General features: G+C 42.6%; 1 protein-coding gene across 1 annotated transcript in view; it reads right to left on the bottom strand.

The window, feature by feature from the left end:
• ADAM12 (ADAM metallopeptidase domain 12) overlaps positions 1-21,925 on the bottom strand; it is a 189,041-nt gene that overhangs the window by 136,820 nt on the left and 30,296 nt on the right. Inside the window, exon 3 of the mRNA XM_058811008.1 lies at positions 920-993. Within this exon, the coding sequence (XP_058666991.1) occupies positions 920-993 (74 nt within the window). The remainder of the gene's footprint in view (positions 1-919; positions 994-21,925) is intronic.

Genomic DNA, 21,925 nt, shown 5'->3' on the forward strand with positions numbered 1-21,925 from the left:
TTTGATTCCCCAGCAGGGGAACCTGCAGAACTCACAGATCCTTGGGGACTGTTATAAAAGGTTTTCCCTGGGTTGAGAATGATCTTTGGTTTGCCTTTGACAAACAGCACACAGTGGTCCTGATCTGGATTCCCACCATATATCCTTGAGATTCTCTCAGGGGAAAACAGAACTTGTCTACTTGCAGGGTAGACAACGATTTGATGACTTTTTCCATTTGTCATGGACTTCCAGAGCAGTGATTTCATTTTTGTATGGTTTTGGTTTTTACCCACTCTGCCCATGGGGTCACATCTACAGCAGTCCCTGATCCCTCTCTGAAATCTCATGGACATGAGCAGGATTTGCCAAGAGCACATGGAAAAAGGTGCACACAAACACAGGCTCAAGATGCTCAAGCCCAGCATTGGTCCTGGGCTGCAGGAACAGCACAACCATCCCATCATCAGCCCCTTGCCAGAAAACCCAGAGAGCTCCATTTAACATTCCAGCAGCGCTTAATTCCCAATTATTGACTCTTCACCCCTGATGGACCATAGAGCAGATCATGGCTGCAGACAGCATTAGGAGGCATGAGTCCTCCCCAAAAAATTCCAGAGACTGTAGGATATTCCAGATTACTATAAATAAAAGGCCTTACCACAGGAAAGGAGGACAAATCCAAAAGAAATACACAGGAAAACCCTGAGAGACAACATGTCCATTTTCATCCCCACATAAATGCACACAACTATAGAGATTCTTGCTCTATCAGCAATGCACAAATACCATAATCCAAACTGGAACAAAACTCTCTTGTTAGGGGACTCTTTATAGGGGACCAGTAGCAAAACTGGCCCCAGGTTAATTTTAAACCATCAATTTTAAAATTACAACCTTCCTCCAAGAGTACAAAGTGACCATGCAGCAGGGTACTTACTCATTCCTCTCCAGATTGATGACCAGATGTTTATTTTCAGCTTGAATTACAAACTGCAGCAGTGCTGGGTGGTTCTGAAAAAGGAAAACAGAATTGGCTGAGTCCAAACCCAGAGCCCATCATCCTGCACCCTGCTCTGCCAGGGAAATGGACACATCATGGAATCAAAGGAAGGTTTGGGTTGGAAGGGCTCTTAAGAACCATTTAGTTCCCATGGGCAGGGACACCTTCCATTGTCCCTCAGCACCCTCACAGGGAACAATTGCTTCCCAATATCCAAGATGTATTTCAAATTTTTAAGATGTGTTTCGAATTTTTAAGATGTATTTCAAGCTTTTCATAAGGCATAATTAAGTTTCATCTTAAAAGAAAGAAGAAGTGGTGTTGTAGAATTAAGGGCATAGAATATCCTGAGTTGAAAGGGACACATAAGGATTGTCAAGTGCAAAAAATGTGAAATATCAATAAAAATATGTTCAACAGTATTATCAAGTATCTGTGACAACAGATAAAGTATTTATGCATATACAAGTATTTAAGAGAACTATCTAAACAAGACACCAGCAACAGAGCTCACAGAAATCCCAGTTGCACTCCAGCATGGACCAGGACATCTGGATTGCATTTTCAAGCACCATCATGACTGCGTGCAATCTTCACACTGCCTTTCCCCTGGTTATAAAACCCCAGTTCTTTTTCATCTCAAGCATCCAAAGGTAAACCAAATAAATTTTGGGTGAGCTGTGAGAGGGGGTCTGGAGCAATGAAGGCCTAAAGACTTGCAGGAAGGGGCAATGCACCTACACAGGCTCTGGAAACTGCACTCCCAAGGAGAAAGCACAGTTTGCAATATGCTGGCTACTCTTGATTCAAAAGACTCAGCTCAAATATATTTTAAAACTGTTTACATTTAACTTACATTTCATTAAACAAACTCACTGGATTGCGCGACAGCATTTCCTTGTTTGAAATTCCAACAGTAGCTCCATAAATCAGCTGTTCCTCCATACACTCAAGATGATTTTCTGGAGATTTGTGTCAGCCAATTGCAGCTAGAATCATTTTAGGATTCTAGTGTTTAATTGATTTATTGAGAAATGTGTCTGAATTTGTGATTGCTGCAGCAGAGCCCCAGTGGAGCCTCTGTGACAGACAGAGCATCCCCGTCCATGGAATGCAGTGATTTTCAAATTGTTTGAAAAATTAGAGATGTTTGTTAAAAAGCAAAATTATTGGGAGGCTGTCATAGACTAAACAAAATTGTTCAAATGAGAAATAGCTGAGAAGTCCCCAGTGCTCTGAGGCTTTACTGAGCACAGGCTGGGAGTGAGATACCATTGCTCTATCCAAAGTGTCCTGCTCGTGAGAATCCAAACGTGCTTTCTCAGCAACAGCATTGAAATTCTGCATCTCTGTGAACTCTGCAGAAACCAGATCCCACTAGAATGCTAAATAAATGCTTCAGACTATCCTTGGCACTCAGCAAACACATGGGAGTCATTTATTGGCATGAATATTTAGAAGCAGTGTTGATTATGACTTCAATATTAGTGCATTGCTTCCAAAACCCATGAGATCTACAGAATATGGAGTTTTGAGAGAGCGAACCACAATTAATTACAATATAACACAGTAAATAATTAAGATATTGCAGTGGCACAAATGGATTCTTTTCAGCTGAAGGCCCTCTTAATATGGAAATGACAACTATGTTTATTCATGAGTTCACAGTGGTACTTATTTGACAGTCAATGGATGTTGGTAAAGTTGCAAAGTTAAAAAAGCAGCTGCAGAATAGAACAGGCTGTTACAAGACAAAATCATCTCTCAGAGAATTCCTAAAGCTGAAACTTCTTCTCATGGAGCACAATAACGTCCCCAGTTATGGATGCTGCATTGCTGTGCACAAGACCCAGGTTCAGAATCTTGCTTCACCATCAATTTTTCTTTCAAACAAATGGCTCATTTCCTTCTTTTCCATCTGCGAGGAGATGAGACTATATTTTTTCTTAGTCTGACTGGAATTCATAAGCACAAATACAGCAAAAATTACCCACTGCACAGGTGTTAGGGTGACTGCAAACAGAAACACTTGAAATTATAAATTTCTAATGGTAAAGAAAAAATGAGTCTCTTTCAGAAAGGGCATTTGAGGTTTGTGCTTTGGTTTTTCCTCCTCTTTTTTTAATCCATAGTCCTGTGAACTTAATTCAGATTTTTTTTTTTTTTGTGTTAGGGCTTTTTTGGGGGGTTTCTTGCAGGGGCTGTGGAGTCTTCCTTAAAGTTTTTGCACATTTTTGCCACAACCCCCTAGAAGTTAATTTTCAATTCCATGGAACACTGTGATACCCTCCCCTTAGAATCAATATTTTCAAACCTGAGTCACAGGGTGAAATGGAAATTACTATAAATATAGATATTAGAGCACAGCTTTATATTTTCCACAGAGAAAAATCAAAAAAGCACCTTCTGGGGGTACAGAGCCTCCTGCTCAGAATGTTTGAGAGCCACTTGTTCTAAGTCTTCCTTAAGAACCACAAAAAGTCACTTCTACGCTAGTGCCACAAATTATTCCCACGCTGATCCCTTTAAAATTATCCACTGTGGAAGCCAAGTGGACCTGATGAGAGTGGCATTATTTAAACCATAATAAAGAAATTTTTAGGGTCCCAGTCTCTTTTCTCTACAGACTCAAGTTTTCTACTTCTCTCCTAAAACTGCAGTTTGCTGTTTCCCTTTTTGGTGATTTTTTTGTGGCATAAGAGAAGATTTCATCAGTGCACACAAGCTTCTCCCTGATATCCTAAGAGGCCAAACATCAGGATGATTGAAACAGGAATCTCCATAACTCCCCTCTTATTTAGAAGATTTGCATCCAAAATCTCCATCAAATCGTATAAAAAAAAAGCAGGAAAAGCATTTCCCCCCCTTAATTTGCTTCTCCCTTGCTTGGAGCTGAGGGGTTTTGGTCTGAATTGACTTCAGAAAAACTCAATATTCTGAAGGAAATTAGTGAAACATTAAATCAAGGTCAAGCAAGAATTCTCACTGATTAAGCAGATTAAGAAAAATTATAAATCAGCACTTGATTAACTAGAAGATGAAGGGACAGCAGCCTATTTCTGAGTCAGAAAAGTTCTGCAGTAAAACTACTTTAACTAGTACATGTTTCATAAGTACTGCTTTTTTTTTTCTTTTAAAATCCCATTGATCCTCAGTGAGAAAAGGAAAAGAAAGGACAGTTTGGGGATTAAGGGCTTCCCCTGTGAATGTGGGGGTGGTGTTGGGAATTTAATAATAATGACATACAGCTACAAAATAACCCATTTCTATTCCTGAAATACTTATGGAGAAGATACATTTGGAGAAGATTTGTTCACCTTGGTGGGATGCCCGTTCTGAAATCTGAATGCAAAGGATTTGTCACTGAGCAAAATCTTAATTCTTGCTGGATCCCCCTTTCCTCTGGGCTGTGATCCCACTGCAGGGCTCTGAGCTTTTCCCTACTGGAACTGGGAGAGAAGACTCCAAGTAATTTCTTATTACATTTGAAAAGCAGAAAACTGATGGAAGGGAGAGTCCTAACACATCTGTCTTTGCAGGTCCCTCTCTATAAAAATAAAGGACTTTATTGGATTGAGATGCATGAGTTAGATCAGCACACACAACTTTAAATAAATTCTAGCAATTATATAATAGAAATAAAGGCAAATATCTACAGATAAGGAAAAGAGTAAAAATGAACTCAAAGCAGCAGCATTAATTCATTTGGAAACAGAAATGCATTTTCAGCTGTATCCAGTGTCTAAATCCACTGTTTGAGGATAGAGATCAGCACAAGAAGTAGAACCAAAAGGGGTCATTTTGCTTCTCTGGTTTCCAAGTTTTAAATTATATCCCGACAGGGCCAGACTGAAATAGGCAGGTTTGTTTAATCCAGCAGAGTGGTTTCCAGACCCTCCAGAGCTGGTATTAACTTTGCTAAAGACAGCCCTGCAACAGGCCCAGCTTTGCCTGGGCCCAAGGTGACCTTGGCCCATGCAGTGCTGAAATGGGTAAAAATTGGTAAGATAGAAAGGAAAAAAAAAGGTAATTAAGAGAAGAATTATGGCTTGTAATTAGCTGTATGCAGTGTGGCTCCTGACATTCCACAGGGAGCTAAATAAAAACTGTCCCCTCACAGCGGGTCACGTTTCATAATTACCTGCCTGGCCTTCATTTGAGGACACAAACTACACTGAGTCCAACCAGAGTCAACGACTGGACAAACAAAGGATTCTACCAAGGGGTCATTTGGGAGCATTTTTTCATCCACAGTTTTAAACTGTGCTAAAACCACAGATGGTTGCTGTCTGAGCAAGGCCCACTTTGGGGAGAGCCCACCTGGAGCAGCGAGTCCAGCTCTGGGGCAGGACAGGGACATGGAGCTGCTGGAGAAAGTCCTCACCACCATCACAAAGGTCATGAGGGAGGTGGAGCCGGGCTGAGAAATCTGGGAGTGTTCACCTGGAGAAGGCTCCAGGGAGAACTCAGAGCCCTGGCAGGGCCTAAAGAGGCTCCAGGAGAGCTGCAGAGGGACTGGGGACAAGGGATGTAAGGACACTGTGGGAATCAGAAAAACAGAAACTCCCAGACACTGAAGGGTTTGATCTGCAGCCTTGGATTGATGTAAAAATACAATAAACAGATATTAAGCAGAAAAACCATAAACTCCTATTTCTGTAGTTGTAAGTAAGAATCTGCCTGAAGTGAGTGAGAAACTGCACTGATGAGATGGTGAAGGTTTATAATGCAGGGGTGGGGCTGTATGGAACGAGCTGAGAGTTCAGAAGTTAGAACAGAAGCAGATGTGTGCCTGCGAGACAGAAGCCCATTGGACAAAAGCATCCTCAGTGCAGCAGAAGTGAGTAAAGGTGATGGGTCAGAAAAGCAAAATAAACCCTGTGGCTGCTGTCCATTGGGTTAGAAAGTTCCAGATTGCCTTGTAACAAAGAACTTGTGACTGCTCTGAGCTATGGCCGAATGCTTGCTCCTCTGAAATCTCAGGGCCTCTGAGACTGATGTTTGTCTGAGCAGTAAATGGTGCTTAGCCTGAAAATTGTCCCATCCCTTCATTTCTAGTGGTGACAATGACAGGGACAGGACACAGGGAATGGCTTCCACTGCCGCAGGGCAGGGATGGATGGGATACTGGTGAGAAAAATCTTCCCTGTGAGGGTGGGCAGGCCCTGGCACAGGTGCCCAGAGCAGCTGTGGCTGCCCCTGGATCCCTGGCAGTGCCCAAGGCCAGGCTGGACATTGGGCTGGGAGCGCCTGGGACAGTAGGAGGTGTCCCTGCCATGGCAAGGGTGGGATGGGATTTAAGGTCCTTTCCAACTCAAACCTTCCTGTGATTCCATGATCCCATGTACTTTCTCCTCTATGCTCCTAAACCCAGAAATTCCAGCCCAAAAAATAATGGTTGTGAGATTGTTATCTCCTAAGCACAACTCTGGAAATTAAGGACCTTTGAGATTTATCAGGTAGTCACATTCCACACACACACAGGTTTTTTCTTGGATCAGAAGAGCTAACACCAGGAATTAGAAACTGCATAACTGTGGAAAGAGTCCATTATTTCCAGCAGGGCAAAATTCCATGCCATTTTCTGCTATCTATATGAAAATACCTTTTATTTCCCTCATTTATCACACACTGACGTTCTGCATTAGTGCTAAAAGGTGTATTTACAGTATCAGATCTTTGGGCTGGTATTATTCCTCTACTATCTATAAGACACAAAAAGGGAGAAGCTGGGAAATCTACAAGAAATAAAGTCACTCAGGGAATCTTACCATGGAAACTGGAACTCAATCCAACAAATGCAAGCTGTCTACAAAAAATATACATTTAAGATAATTACAACCTGCAACAAATGCTGTAAATTGTATGCAATGCTTTTAAATCCATAAATACTTCCTGGTTTTCTTTTGGCTTCAGTTTAGAAGTGAACACAAAGTGCAACATTTTCTGCAAACACCTCCAAGACTAAGCAATATTTCATGTGCAAGACATGAAAACCATAAACATTTAATTCTTATGGTTTTGCAGGTTCCTGAGGGCAGCAAATTCAGCTGTGCTTTGCCTGCTCTCAGATGAGAAGGATGTAGCCCTGTGGCTGCTTATAATGAGCACCAACTAAGAGAACAGAGCCTTTTGCAGTTGTTTTTTTATTTTCTTTAATGGCTCAGCAAAGACTCCCAAGCCCTTAACAAATTGGCTGAGCCAGTCCAATAATGTAGGAAACCAAAGAACTTGCAAGTTTGTCCCCAAGTTTATTTTAAAGACATTATGTGAAACCAGAATGATCAGATTTTTGCTTTCATGCTGGCTGTATAGAGAGATGCAAGATTCCTCTATCTGGAAGGCACAATAGCTAAATTTGGGGTTTTTAGATTTTATTTTTGTCTTCCTTTTCTTAACTCCTATAGCAAATTGCAACTGCTGCTTGGAAATAATCAGGCTTTTCCATCCTCTCATTTTCCTGCTCCCCACACTGCCATATTATAAATCAATGGAAGATTCTATAAATTTAAAGTTATATTTATAGTTTTATATTTATATTTTATATATTTGTAATGCATTGTATAGATTTATATTTATATTTATATTTATAGTTATAGTTATAGTTATGTTTATACCTTCATTATATATCATATATTAATATATATATAATATATAAAATATATATATTTCTTAAACCCTTCTGCCCCACATGATGTGGTAGAACCCATGGCAGATGAGGCCCTAAAACAACTTTTCTGCTCCATCCCTGACTTCCTTACAGGACTCATGGAATGGTTTCAGTTGGAAGGAATCTCTAAAGATGATCCAGTCCAATCCCCCTGCAATGAGCAGGAAAACCTTCCACCAGCTGGCAGAAAACCCCACCATGGAGCTCATGGGATGCAGATAAAATAGGAGCACTTGGGAACGACCCTAATTTGGGAAACTTCTCTTCATAATGAAAAGCACTTTCAATTAAAATGAAAAACCTCAGTAGTTCTGTGTGCTGCCTCTGCAGCAGTGCCCGTGCCAGCCCCTGCCCATCAGGTTGTTTGGCAGCATCTGCTGAAGCTCCTGTCAATCTCCACATCTACTTTTAAATTCCCAGCTCCTTGCTCACTGTTGGTGCCCCAGGATCCCTATCCAGAGTTAAAAATCCAAGCAAACAACGCTCAAGAAAGAGGAAACCCAGAAGTTCATTGTGCCAGACCAAAATCAATAAAATTACAGAGCTCCAGCTCCCCATTTCCTGCTTTCCATGCAGGAGTACAAAGCTAATGACTGCTCCTGGAAAGGGAAAACATGCTTACAACTCAGCTACATCCTTTCTGTGAGCTATTCCTGATTTACATTTTTTTAAAAATCAAAGGCTAACCAGGCTAAAACATGTTTAAAATGTCATAACACCAAGCAGCAAATATTTTAGGAGCAGATCCAAAATAATTGGTTTGATGTTTGAAAGAAATCTGCACCTTGTCAGGCTGAATTATGTTGTGAATTTATTCAGTATCAATAAAAAGTCAGGCATAAAACCTGAATTCAGCCTTTACACCATATTTTCATTATCAAGGACTGAGGTTACACTAAAATATATTAAGGTGCATTTAACCAGCTAAAAAGGGATTAGCAGAAAATTTTCAGCTTTATACTTTAAAAAACAAAGTAAAATAAATTCTTTTTTTTTTCATTGAATCTAAGCAGTACAAATAGGGCAGCCTTGGTTTCTACAGCAGCTCTCCAATTATCCTCTGAACTACGTCAGTTAAAACCAGGTCAAAAATCAGTATTCCCTTTTCAGTACAAACCTTGCAACAACAAAAAAAATCTTTGAAAGATTTTCAAAAACAAGCTCTGAGAGAACAAACATGGGTGAATGATGAAGAGGGGAACTGGTGCTGCCAACACTTTGAAAGAGCTGATGGGGAGCGAGCTGTGGGATCCTCCAGCTCAGGATGTGGGCTGGGAAGGGATGGAGCTGGAACACAAAGCAGCCAGGGGAGGCAGGGGAGCCTTTCCTGAGCCTCTGCAAAGCAGCCCAGGGCAGCCTTGGTGGGGATTTACTGTCCTTCCCTGAGCGCCTGCTGACCTGTGGGAGAGGGGATTCCTTGAGCCATAAAAAAAGGGAAGAAAGGAAAATGCAACAGCACGTGGTTTTGACTCAATGGGAATGACTGCACTGAAGTGTGAACTCGATTTTGTAGTAAGAACAAGCAATAAAAATAATAATAAAATACGTGTGCTTTCAGCCAGCCCTCATTTACTGCAGTGTATCCCAAACACAACATCTCTGTCAAGGGTCATTTCCACAAATCTATCCAAGATCCCCAAATTTGCTCATCCAGGTACTGAAGTGGCTCCATGGAGTGCAGGACCTCCCATCCAGCCCAGCAAGAACAGCAGCAGGATCTCAGCTTGGAAGCAGGACAAGAGCAGCAGAGCTGCTGGATCGCAGCCTGAAGGAAGGGTGTGTTTGCTATCCCATCCCATCCCATCCCATCCCATCCCATCCCATCCCATCCCATCCCATCCCATCCCATCCCATCCCATCCCATCCCATCCCATCCCATCCCATCCCATTCCCATCCCATCCCATCCCCATCCCCATCCCATCCCATCCCATCCCATCCCATCCCATCCCATCCCATCCCATCCCATCCCATCCCATCCCCATCCCATCCCATCCCATCCCATCCCATCCCATCCCATCCCATCCCATCCCATCCCATTCCCATCCCATCCCATCCCATCCCATCCCCATCCCCATCCCATCCCATCCCATCCCATCCCATCCCATCCCAATCCCATCCCATCCCATCCCATCCCACCCCATCCCCTAAACTCGCCAGAGCCCTGCCTGTCCTCTGACACCCTGAGGAGGTGGCCAAGAGCTTGACTGATTGCACCAACAGAAATTTGAGTTTTTGAAAAATCTGGAAATAAAAAAATCTTTTTACTAGAGGGGGGGGAAAAAAGAAACAAAAAACTCAAAGAGTCTAGTTAAAAAATGGGCTAAAAATGAATCATCCCCTATATTTCTTTTCCTTACTGTATTCACAGAATCACAGCTTGGGTTGGGTGGAAAAGGAACTTAAAGCTCATCCAGTGCCACCCCTGTCATGGCAGGGACACCTTCACTGTCCCAGGCTGCTCCAAGCCCCAATGTCCAACCTGGCCTTGGACATTCCACAGATGTTGCCCCAAAAACTCAAAGTGGAAATACCCTGTAAGTTTCTGGGGGAGTGTCTGGGTGGCCTTATATTCAGAAAAGGCAACTGGACACCACACGTCCTGAGAGATTTGAGAAGCTCGTGGCAGCTCCTGCTCCTGACAGCTTTTACTGTCACCTCTGCACCAAGATGGGTCACTCTGTTAGACAGATATTTAACACCTGAAAATTTCCAGCCTGGGTTCAGACATTTTTTCCCTGCCTCCAAAGCAGCCCAGAAGCTGGCCCAGGAATGAAAGAAGCTGGAATTGGCTGAAAGGAAAGGCACAGTATTACCCAGTATTTACACTGCATGTATGAATCACAACTGTTGCTGTGCTATCAAACAGATGGGAGCAGAAAGCACCTCTTGGTTGGAATCCATTATGTGCTGCTTAAACAATGCTTGGTGCAAGGCTGTGCAAAGAAAACAAACATGCCTGGGCTGGAGAAAATTGTCACAAAACACAAGTTAATAGTGCTGGCAGGCAGGAAGCAATTCACTGGGGCTGGGCTGCCTTAGCTATGGAGCAGAGCTCGCTGCAGACAGTCCTTTGCAATTTGGGTAATTGTGATGGGAGTGAGCGGCTGCTGAGATTTGCCAGTTTGAAATGGACGTGGACTTCTTTGAAGATCGTGCAGTGCAAATGCAGTAGATCCCTTTGGGTTGCTCCTGTCTGGAAAGGTAAAATTCCTTCCCTTTATCAGGACACTGGGGGCTGAGACCTCCTTTTACCAGAAGTTTGATTACAACATCACATTTTCCCCATGTGCTCAAAAAGCCAAGGTCAAGCATGGACCATGTCGAAGGCTTCATCAGCTCGTTACCCAGTGTAATTATATTTTCTGCACCCTACTCCCTTTGTCCCACCATGCTTCCTGAGGGAATTCCCAGCTAATAGCTCTGCATTTCCCACCCACACATCCACTGTTCCAGAACAGAGCTGGAGCTGAGCAGCCAGCCTGACCCTCCTTGGAAACATCTCCCCTTCCACACACGGAATTATTGCAGCCATCACTTGTGGTGAGCCCAGGACGAGCTGTGCACTGTGGGGAGGAGATTTATGGTGATAATTACTACTAAATTTACAAAGATAAGAAATGACCTGTCCTCCAGGTGCTATCTGCTCTGTTCCTCTGCCTTGGGAAGGCACAAGCAGGTGAGCCTCAGGTGTCACACAGGGGTTGTGACACAAGGTGTGTGTGTCTGCTGGGGGAGCAGCAGAACAGAATGGGATTTCAGGGATAATACAAAATAAAATCCATTCTGAAATGTCAGAGTCATTACCTGAGCCACCCTTTTCACCCCTCGGTGTCACCTGCAGCAGTGCCAGGACAGAGGTTTCCCCCCAGCCATCTGGAAGGGTTACAAAGCCATGGAAAATCAACCCCAAAATCCCATTCCGAAGGTTCAGCAAACTGCCGCAGGGAGAAATAATGAGGAATTCAGTAGGAATTGTGTCCACTGAGACACAAACAGAGGTGGCCACCCATTTCCCTGAACTGGAAGACAACTCGGAGAGCTTCAAGAAATCCCATAAATTTTCCTATCACTGAAAGAGGGTTTCAGATGCTTTTTGTTTCCCGTCAATACAAATCTGGCTGGGCTCAGTGAGTTCTACTGAACGCACATGTATCTCCTTCAAGCCACATTTCATGCTCTCCAAACATCTCTCTCTAAATTAAATCCTTTCATATTCCTTGAAAAGCACAGTTCTTAATTAGGAAAGAGTTCTGATTTTCCATTTTCATTAATTCATTCGATTTCAAGATCTTGAAGCCAAAGTAATTGCAACTAAGTGAAACTTACTGAAAGGCAAAAAGATACAATCAGTTTCAGACAATGAGAAAATTAAGGATTTTTTTTTTTGAATGCAAGGGCTGGTCTAAATGTCCTGGCTAAACTGAATTCTCAACAATGCTACAATCTCCAGAGAAGCAATGATAGATGTTTTGCCTCTCTGAATGAACTCGGAGGGTTGGCTAGATTAATGCTTGAATTACTTAATTTATTTGGCTTAATTTATATGCTGATCTTCATTTTCAGAGCCTCCCTCTCCCCCCCATCACAGAGCTGCACTGCACCAGGCCTGTGCCAAGATCTCTGAGCTCAGGCTGTCTTCTCCATGAACATCTTTCCCTATTCGTGGCTCTGATTAAATCTCCTGCGCTAATTTGTTATTGCGCTCGCCGATCTGCTCCTGGATTCCAGTTCCCCTCTGCATCCCCAACACTGGAATGCAGAGCAGGACTGAGGGGCTGGGGTCTCATTTCCACTCTTTCAAACCCCAATTTGTCTCTGATGGTCTTTCCAAGGTGATGAATGCCTTACACAAAGGCAGATAAAATATTCGTATTTTTTAAACTAATGAAAAGGGCGATTTCACCCCACTCTTGGGTACTCAAGATAACTTGACAAACTTCCCAAAGCTGTACTTCCAAGACACATGAATCATTTTTATATCCTGGAATGTGCCCTAAGAGAAAGAAGATTTCCTAGTAAAGTAAATTATCCTGGAACCTGGGGGCAGCATCTCACATTTTTCTGCTTAATTAGAAAGAGACTTTGCCCAGAGATACCCCACCTATACAGTGACATTCTTGGAGAAAACAAATGGCACGGAGGAGTGTGGAAAGCACAGTAAATTTATCTCAGAAAGCTCATCCTGGAACAAAAACACATGTGCTGTTCTGACTGATACCTCCGGGTTTAAAGTATTAATGACCAATATATTTCTTGCCACAAAGGCAAAGACAAAACACAGATAAAAACGTTGTTACCATTAATATCCACACAAGAAAAAAAAAAAAAAAACCTGTATACAAAAGTATCTATTCAGGATAATATGTATTTTAAGATATCTAAATTTGTTATAAACTTCATTAGGCATCTAGCGACTCTTGGAGATAGTTTAAGTATTTTCAATTGCAATCTGAGCTTATAGAAAATGTTTCTTTTCACATTACCCATCTGTTCCATAAGAATAAGCTATAAAAAAATATTTCTAGAACAACTTCTTCCATGACGTATTAGATAAACCCGTGGCTCTCCAAAAATAACCCCTGGATCAAGGTTATATAAATTGATATTAAAGCTCAGCAAAGATCTGCTTTACAGTAAATCATCGAGAAATAGGACAGCCTTTCTCCATCGAAGGGCACGAGGTAAATAACTGAAGAGGAGGTAAAAACAGATAATCAATTATTTCAGTTGGTTTCAGGGTTACTGCTGGAATTTTCAGCCCCTTAGAGAAAACCCAAAAATCAATAGAGCACAGAATTTTGAGATAACAAAGAATGAAACATCTCAAAGGCATTTGCAACACGTGATAAAAGCATAAAGCAAAGTCTGCTCTCACCTTCAGAGTGCAAATGAACAGGAATGTTCCTGAGTCTGCTCTGGGCTGAAAGAGGGACAAATCCTGCAGAAGGCTCAGGGACCATCTCCATTTCCCACCCTCAGCCCATGGAGCAGAGCATCCCAGAAAGAACCAGCAGGAGCAGAACTCTGCAGCTCAGGAGGTGCTGGAGTCCAGTGTCCATAGGGATGAGGGAAAATTGTACTCTTAGGAACCTGGGAATAATGGGAGAAAGCAGCAGTGGCCCTGCAGCTGAGATGAGGAGCAAGCAGAGTTATAAACTAAAAACTTCATTTCAATTGTTCTTTATGGAATCAGATCTACTCCCAAGATCAGTCTGTGCAAAACCTGAGCATCCCATCCAGAGAGAGGACACTTTACCCACCCTCCTGGACAGCTCTCACTTGCTAAAAGACCCTTCAGTCCTGTATTTATGGTGTTTCTCCCTCTTTTCACTCCATTATTTGTATAATCCTACTCTACTTCTGCTCCCATCCCCAAAACCAGAAGCCAATGACTTGGCACAGGTAGGAGAGAGCTGCAGCACAACACAAAATTTAACAAGAGCCACAGCTTCCACCCTAAAGCAGTTGGGTTGGAATATTAAATATCCCAACCTCCATGGCATCCTGATCCACCTCTCTGATTTCAGTGTCTTTCCTTGAAATAAAACCAAAATTTAATATTACAAAAGGCTGAACTTCTGCTAAAGAATTCTCTTTCTCTTCACCCAGCTGAGAAAGGAGCTAATGTTTTAATTGTCTAGGTGTTATTTAGTCTGGCTCCAAGTTGTACAAAGCCAATAATTACAGGAGAAAGAAAAGCTGTTGGGTACCTATTTTCTACCCTCAGCAGAAAAGTGTTCCCTATGAAGTTTCAGGTATCTAAAAATCCAGAAAAATACTAATTTTATCCCTTGTTTAGCAGAGATAGCAAAGCTCCCAAAGGAGGTTCCCATGAAGCAGAAGGAACGATCTCCACTTTGCACTCCATCATAGAAAACGTGGCTTATGTGACCTCAGAGGTTCCTGCCCAGGAATCTCAGAGGAAAAGTGTTCCTATGAAGTTTCAGGTATCTAAAAATCCAGAAAAATCCAAATTTTATCCTTTGTAAGGCAGAGGTGGCAAAGCCCCCAAAGGAGGTTTCCGTAAAGCAGAAGGAGCAGTCTCCATTTTGCACTCAATCATAGAAAATATGGTTTATGAGACCTCAGAGGTTCCTGCCCCATGTCAGGATCAACTGCACCACTCCCATTAGCAGCTTTTCTCTGGCTTTTCTGAAACTCCAGCGCACTCAGAGACCTTTATCCTCCCTCCCTCATGATATGCATGTAAATACATCCTTTTCTCATTATCTTTATTACTGAGCTCTCTCTTGCTGCCTTGTAAGGCCATTCTTCTTGTCCCTGCTAGACAGGAGCACATCTAACAGTGTCACACAGAATAATTACTGCCTCTTCTCTGCCTGCAGGACCCATCAGGGCCCTGCTCAGCCTCCTCCTCTCCACACTCCCTGCTCCTCACTCCTCACCACAGCCATGGTTTCTCCAGCCATTCCTGCCTCTCCTTCCCTTGTCCTCCCACGTGAGTTATCTCCCTCATTTATTTTAATGACTGCTTTCCTTCCCAGGAATTATTCAAGGAGGAGGTTATGAGACATCTCCAGTCCCTGGGGCTGAGGCTCCTGTGAGATCCTCAGCCTCCCCCCTGCGCTCCTGAGCCCTCCAGTATCAACCACTGAACCTTGGGGTTATCACAAATCAAAGGCGATTCCGGCAAAGGGGAGAGAACGATGCACCTGACTCTACTAATTTCAGAAAGTTAATTAATTACTTAATTATACTGTACTATTCTATACATTTAAAACTGAATCTGCCAAGCACTCAACCCTGCACTCAACACTGAATCCTGTGACTGTAACCCAACAACAGTCCACACACATACACATTCTTGGCCCTGATACGCCAAGGAAACAAAACATCCTCACTTTGGATAAGCAATCTCCATATTGCATTTTAGTTTGGCACAACACAGGCACAGGCACAGTGTTTTTCCCTTTCTCTGAGGTTCAGAGAATGTGAACCTCAGAAATCCTTGGGAAGAATTGTGCCTTGCTTTTCTCTGTGAAAAGAAATGTGGCAACATGGGATGGTTTAGGTTGGAAACTACCCCTCTGATCATGGAATCCTTTAGGGTGGAAAACACTTCTCAGATCATGGAGTCCAGCCCTTAATCCAGCACTTCCAAGGCCACCACTGCCCCATGTCCCCAAGTGTCACATCCACTTAAGTTTAAATCCCTCCTGGGATGGTGACTCCATCACTTCCCAAAGAATGAACAAGTCTCACCCCACTGTTGCTCCTGAGCCATTTAACACTGCTTTTCGTTCTTCCAAACAGCAACAAGTCCAACTTTTCACTGAGATATGCACCTAAACTACTGAATTCCCACTCCTTTACAAAAAAAAGCAAGCTGTAATGCTGCACTTCTTACATATTTTAATAACATCCAACTACACGAGTGTCTAAAACTTTGCTGTTATAAATAACATACTGCTGACATTTTGGTGGTGTTTATACAGGCAAGGCATATATTTTAGCAGAATAAAAAGAGAAAGGCTCCTGGAAAGGCACCTTTCCAGGAGGTACCCTGGTTGTATCCCAAATATCAGCGAGCATGGTGTGCTCAGAGCAGGGCTCTGAAGCACAGGAGCCAGGCAAAGACTTCTGGAAGGTTTAAAAGTATATCCAGCATTTCTGGAAATTCTCCTCCAGGCTCATCAGCATTTCAATGGAGCAGGGCTCTGCAGGGGTTCCCCCACTGCTGATTTCCTGAGGGGATGAGGGAAGGAGCGTTTTAGGGCCACATCCCAGCCTAAACGAGAAACCTTGATCACCAGGAGACTGAGGAATTTCAGAGAGGAACTCCAACAACCCCTCAAGGGGCACAAAAAAAAAAAAAAAAAGCCAAAAACATTTGAGGATTGACTAAACTGGTTACAGGAAGAGCAGAGATGCCCTGTGTGCACTCATCCCAAGGGATGCCTGAGCTGAGAGATGATGCATTATTCCCCTCAGACAACAACCACTTGTTTTTACATCCAGAATGTTTTCAAGTAAACATCCTTTTCATTATGCATTTGTTAAAGCAGTGACAGCAGCTGCACCCCCCCAAACAACTCCATCAAATTGCAGTTTGCAAATCAAAATTCACAGATAAGAACACCTTGAACACACAAACTTTGCCCGAGGCTAAATACAAGTTATTTCCTCTCCCTGCAGCAAGGCTGTGACGGTGACATTGCATCAATAAACCAGCTCCCTAAAATTGAAGGAGCAAATTTGTGCATTCCAAGGGATGCAGAGGAGTGATTTTGTGGGATAGGCAACGACAGCAATAAATCGCTGTGACTTTATTTTATGCTGAATAAATTTCTCACTAGCTCAGGTGCCAGCCAGCACACTAAAAGGACAGAGCATGAAAACAACTTCACTGAGGTCCATGAGGATCTTATGAAACTCTCATTGCTCTGGCAAGGAAACCTTTGTATAGAATATAAAAATATATAATATTTTATTTTTATTTATTTATTTTTATTTTATGCAGAATAAAATTCTCACTAGCTCAGATGCCAGCCAGCACATTAAAAGGACAGAACATGAAAACAATTTCACGTGGTCCATGAGGAACTTTTGAAACTCTCATTGCTCTGGCAAGGAAATCTTTGTATAGAATATAAAAATATATAATATTTTCTTTTTATTTATTATATTTATTTAATTTATTTTTTATTATTTCATACTGAATAAATTTCTCACTAGCTCAGGTGCCAGCCAGCACACTAAAAAGAGCATGAAAACAATTTCTCTGTGGTTCATGAGGAACTTTTGAAACTCTCATTGCTCTGGCAAGGAAACCTTTGTATATAATATAAAAATATATAATATTTTATTTTTATAAATTTATTATATTTATTTTTTATTTATTTTTATTTTATGCTGAACAAATTTCTCTCTATCTCAGGTGTCATCCAGCACACTAAAAAGACAGAGCATGAAAACAATTTCTCTGTGGTTCATGAGGAACTTTTGAAACTCTCATTGCTCTGACAAGGAAGTGTTTGTATATAATATAAAAATACAGAATGCAAAACTATAAAAACTACACCATGGCTGCTGGAAAAACCAAGCACATCTTGATATTACCAGATAATTTGGCTTGAGTGTGATGGCCAATGTCAGAATTCAAACCGAGCTTAAGGAATATATGTTGGTAAGCCACAGCTTTGTGTTACCAGAGTTGTATTGATTTTTCTTGCACTGAGAAAAATAAAGATTTTGCTGGAAAAACAAGCCAACACTGCCTTTGAAGCCTTCAAACAGAGACTGGACTCTTTGTCTAAAATGTCTAGTAAATAAGGCTGTGAAGAATTTTCAAATACTATTTTTTTTTTTTTTTTGCACAGCAATATCAAAGTCTCCCTTTGTTACCTGCCTCAAAGTAACTGAATTATAGGAAATATTGTACACAATAATGGAGAGCTCCAGAAAACACTGATTTCATCCACATCAGCCAAACTATCTGCAGCAGCTGATCCCCCTGCAATGTGGAGCTGTGCAGTGACAGCACAGATCATATCCACACTTGCAATAGCCTTTATTTCTTTTACATTATGCTTTTCTCCCCCCTCAATGCCTTATCCTAAAATTAGAACGGCTCCATCTCCATATATGAAGTTTATAGCGTTGCTGTGTCCATCACAAGGGCACGCTGATAAACCCTGTGCTCCTAAATGAAATTCCTCCCTAATAACCTGTCCAGAAAAGCAGAGCCCTGATAAGAGCTGCACTCCACGCTGTGCATCCTCCTCTCCACTGCCTGATTTTCTGATTTGATTTCAGTGCCACATCTTGCTGAAGCCTTATTCAGCTGCTTTCTCCTCACAGAGTTTTGCAAAAACAAATTCCAAACCTGGTTTGAGAGCAGAATCCTGAGATAAGGTTGGAAACAGAGCAGCTGTGTAAGTATAGATAGAAATCTCAATATATATAGATATATATATGCACATATATTGATAACTATCTATCTATCTATATATAGATATATAGATCTATCCACTCCATTAATACAAATACAGGAATATTCAGCAGTGTGGTTCTCCCTGCAAAAGAATTTACTCAAATCCAGCAGTTGTTGTCTCCATCTCACACAGATTTAGGGAAACTGCTAAATACTAATTCCATGAAGGCTCTGAAATTAGAGCTGATCTCCATTCTACACATTGAGGTTTCTTTTTAAATTAGGTAATAGGTGTGTGGAAATGGGATAATATTGATAAATGCAATTTTAAAAACAAATTGGTGCTTGGTGATTAAATTGCATGGTTGAAAGAAGTAGAAGTGTACATATAAATGAGAGATACATAACAAACCAAAATATTAATAATCAAAATAGTTCTTAAATTCAAGTGTTTTCATGTCCTTGTTGATCTCCATCAAAGAAAGGTGATTGTCTAAACTTGGACTGAGTTATAGGCTCACCATACCCTATAAAAATCTCAGTTAATGTTCTTCATCACATTTACAAGATGTTTTCAAATTGCCTCCAAGTTTGCAACAATGACAATCCTCATGCTCAGCACTGCAACCACTTCATTCCTCTTTGATTCCCTGAACCTAAAATCTTGAAAATATCTCTTCCCTTGTTCAAACAGCACATTTGGGGTTTTTCCACACGTGCAAGACATCCCTCTTTCCCCCAGAACAGCAAATTCCTGCCTCCTAAAGGTTGCACAGCCAAAGCAGGAACACAAGCAACACTTTTAATCTGAAAAATTACAAAAACCAAATCGATGTTGGGGTTAAACTTTATTCCCATTTTACAGATGGGAAAGGGCAGGACAATAAAGGGGAGATGTTTGACTGCACAGAGCAAATAATTCAGGTTCCCATCTTTAAAATCCCAAGAGTTCCCATCCACTTCCTAACTCTGCCCCTGTGAGGAGCAGTGTTCCCAGGCTCCTGACCCTGGGTCTCCCTGGAGCTGCTTTTTCCTTTCTTTTCTCCCTCCTCTGGGGTTCCTGGGAAAGATCCTGCTCTGGAAGGTTCCCACAGATCACATTTTAAACCAATCCAGCCCTTTTTTCCCTTTATAATCAAAACCCCGTAGCAGCTGGCAATTCCACACTGAGCTCTTAAGGAAAAAGGGAGTCAAATATTTTGAAACATCTTTCTGCTTCAATTGAAGCCTTTTTTTACAAGCAGAAATTAAGCAATAAATAGAAACTCAATAAAGCATGAAATGTAGCACTTTACGTTTTAACTGTGGGCATTGAAATTGATTTTAGTTTCTCTCTGCAGGGTGTGCTTTGGGGCTTTGCTTGGGGTTTTTACAGATGCCACTCACTCATTCTCAGGGATTTACACACCTCAATAGCTCCTCCACCAAAAACATGACATCTCTTGGCAATAAAAGGTTAAAATTCACTTTGCCCTCTGACTACAACAGAAATACCTTTGCAAGCTAATGATTGTAACAAGCTGTTCTGTTCCTGAATAAACATTCTAGGGATTTCCTGAGGTGTTGTTTTGTTTTGTCATTTCTTCTTAATTTTTCCCCCCATCTTTTTAATTGAGGGAAAAGAATTTGGAGAGCACAGCCAGCTTAGATGGTGTTTCAGTCAGAAATGTGTATATGTTGTCTTTCTATACACTTTTCAAACTGAAAAAAATACATTTACACAGCTTCTGGATATTCATTTTATAGGAAAAAAAAAATCTTTAAAGCTTCTCCAACTCATCTCCTTCTGCCAGCTTTCCTGGCCAACTCTTTCTTAGTAATGCCAGTAAATGCCAAAAAAAGTCTGGTTTCAACAACGTTCCTGTCTGTTGAAACCAAGAGAGAGGCAGTTTCTGTTGGATACACTGAATTCAGGGATCCCACTCTTTCTCCTGGAGGGAGTGGGCAATGCTAACACAGGCTTGGAGGACAGAATTCCTCTTGTTGACTTTTCCTGCAGCAGATCCGCGTCCAGAACCTCCTGTGCAAGGCAGGTCCAGCCCTGCCAGGGCAAGGGCCCTTTTTGGGACAGGGAGGCTCTTGGCTGTCCCAGTTCTCACATCCCAGAGATTCTGTCTCCCTGGCCAGCAGCACTTCTGTCCCAGGACAGGCTGTACCTCACAGGGAAACAGCGCAGAGGAGGCAATGGCTGAAGATAAAGTGAATAATGGGACAGCAGGGTGGGACTGCACCCAGGATTGCTGCCCAGAGGAACCTGCCATGGCCAGCACTGCCAGAAAATAACATCCACCCAAAAATCAGCCAAAATTGGGCAACTCTGAGAAGATCTGACCCTGCCGTCCCCAGGCAGCAGCTCTGGCTAAAAATCTTTGCTCCTGTGCTCGCTGAGGTGGTCTCAGCTAGTAAAATTCTTCTAAATATTAGAATTATTTATAGTTTCATTTTAACTCAGAATGCAAAATGCTGCCACCTGAGAAGGAGGCAGAGGTGCGGCTGCCCCGGTCCTAGAGGAGTTCAAGGCCAGGTTGGAGCAGCCTGGGACAGTGTTAGGTGTCCCTGCCCATGGCAGGGGATGGAATGAGATGAGCTTTGAGATCTCTTCCAAGCCAAACCATTCTGTGATTCCAGGAATCACAACGATGACTGGCTGGGAAGGGCTTGGCAGGTTCACCCCAAAAAAGACCATTTTAATGCAGGGAATGCTCCTCAAAGGATGTGGTCAGTGGAGAGAGGAGGAACAAAAGAGGAGATGAACCCTGCCAAGGAACCACCCTGGTGGAGGAGAGGGCCAGGAGAGGAAGGGGGAACAAGGTCACGCAGCAGGAGCCAAATGAAGCTGATCCTTTAGGAGGAATGAGGGCAGGACTGAGGAGCTCCTCCTTTGCTGAGCCTGGCTGCAGCTCCAGGGGAAAAAAAACATTGACATCTCAGAGCTGGGCAGGTGTCAAAGGGCAGGGACAGAGCTGGGGACCTACATGGACACATCCTGGTGTGACACGGCAGGGACAGCAGCTGTCCCTGGCTCCAGGGACAGGGCCAGCACCAGTGAGTGCAGCTGCTGGGACAGTGACAGCACACAGAGCTCAGAGCAGCCAGGGCCACCAGCACAGCTATGGGGACACAGCCCCATACAGTGTCACCAGCACAGCTATGGGGACACAGCCCCATACAGTGTCACCAGCACAGCTATGGGGACACAGCCCCATACAGTGTCACCAGCACAGCTATGGGGACACAGCCCCATACAGTGTCACCAGCACAGCTATGGGGACACAGAAACAGCCCCATACAGTGTCACCAGCACAGCTATGGGGACACACAAACAGCCCCTGACAGTGTCACCAGCACAGCTATGGGGACACAGAAACAGCCCCATAC

The sequence above is a fragment of the Ammospiza caudacuta genome, chromosome 9 (assembly GCF_027887145.1).
Source record: "Ammospiza caudacuta isolate bAmmCau1 chromosome 9, bAmmCau1.pri, whole genome shotgun sequence".
NCBI lineage: Eukaryota > Metazoa > Chordata > Aves > Passeriformes > Passerellidae > Ammospiza > Ammospiza caudacuta.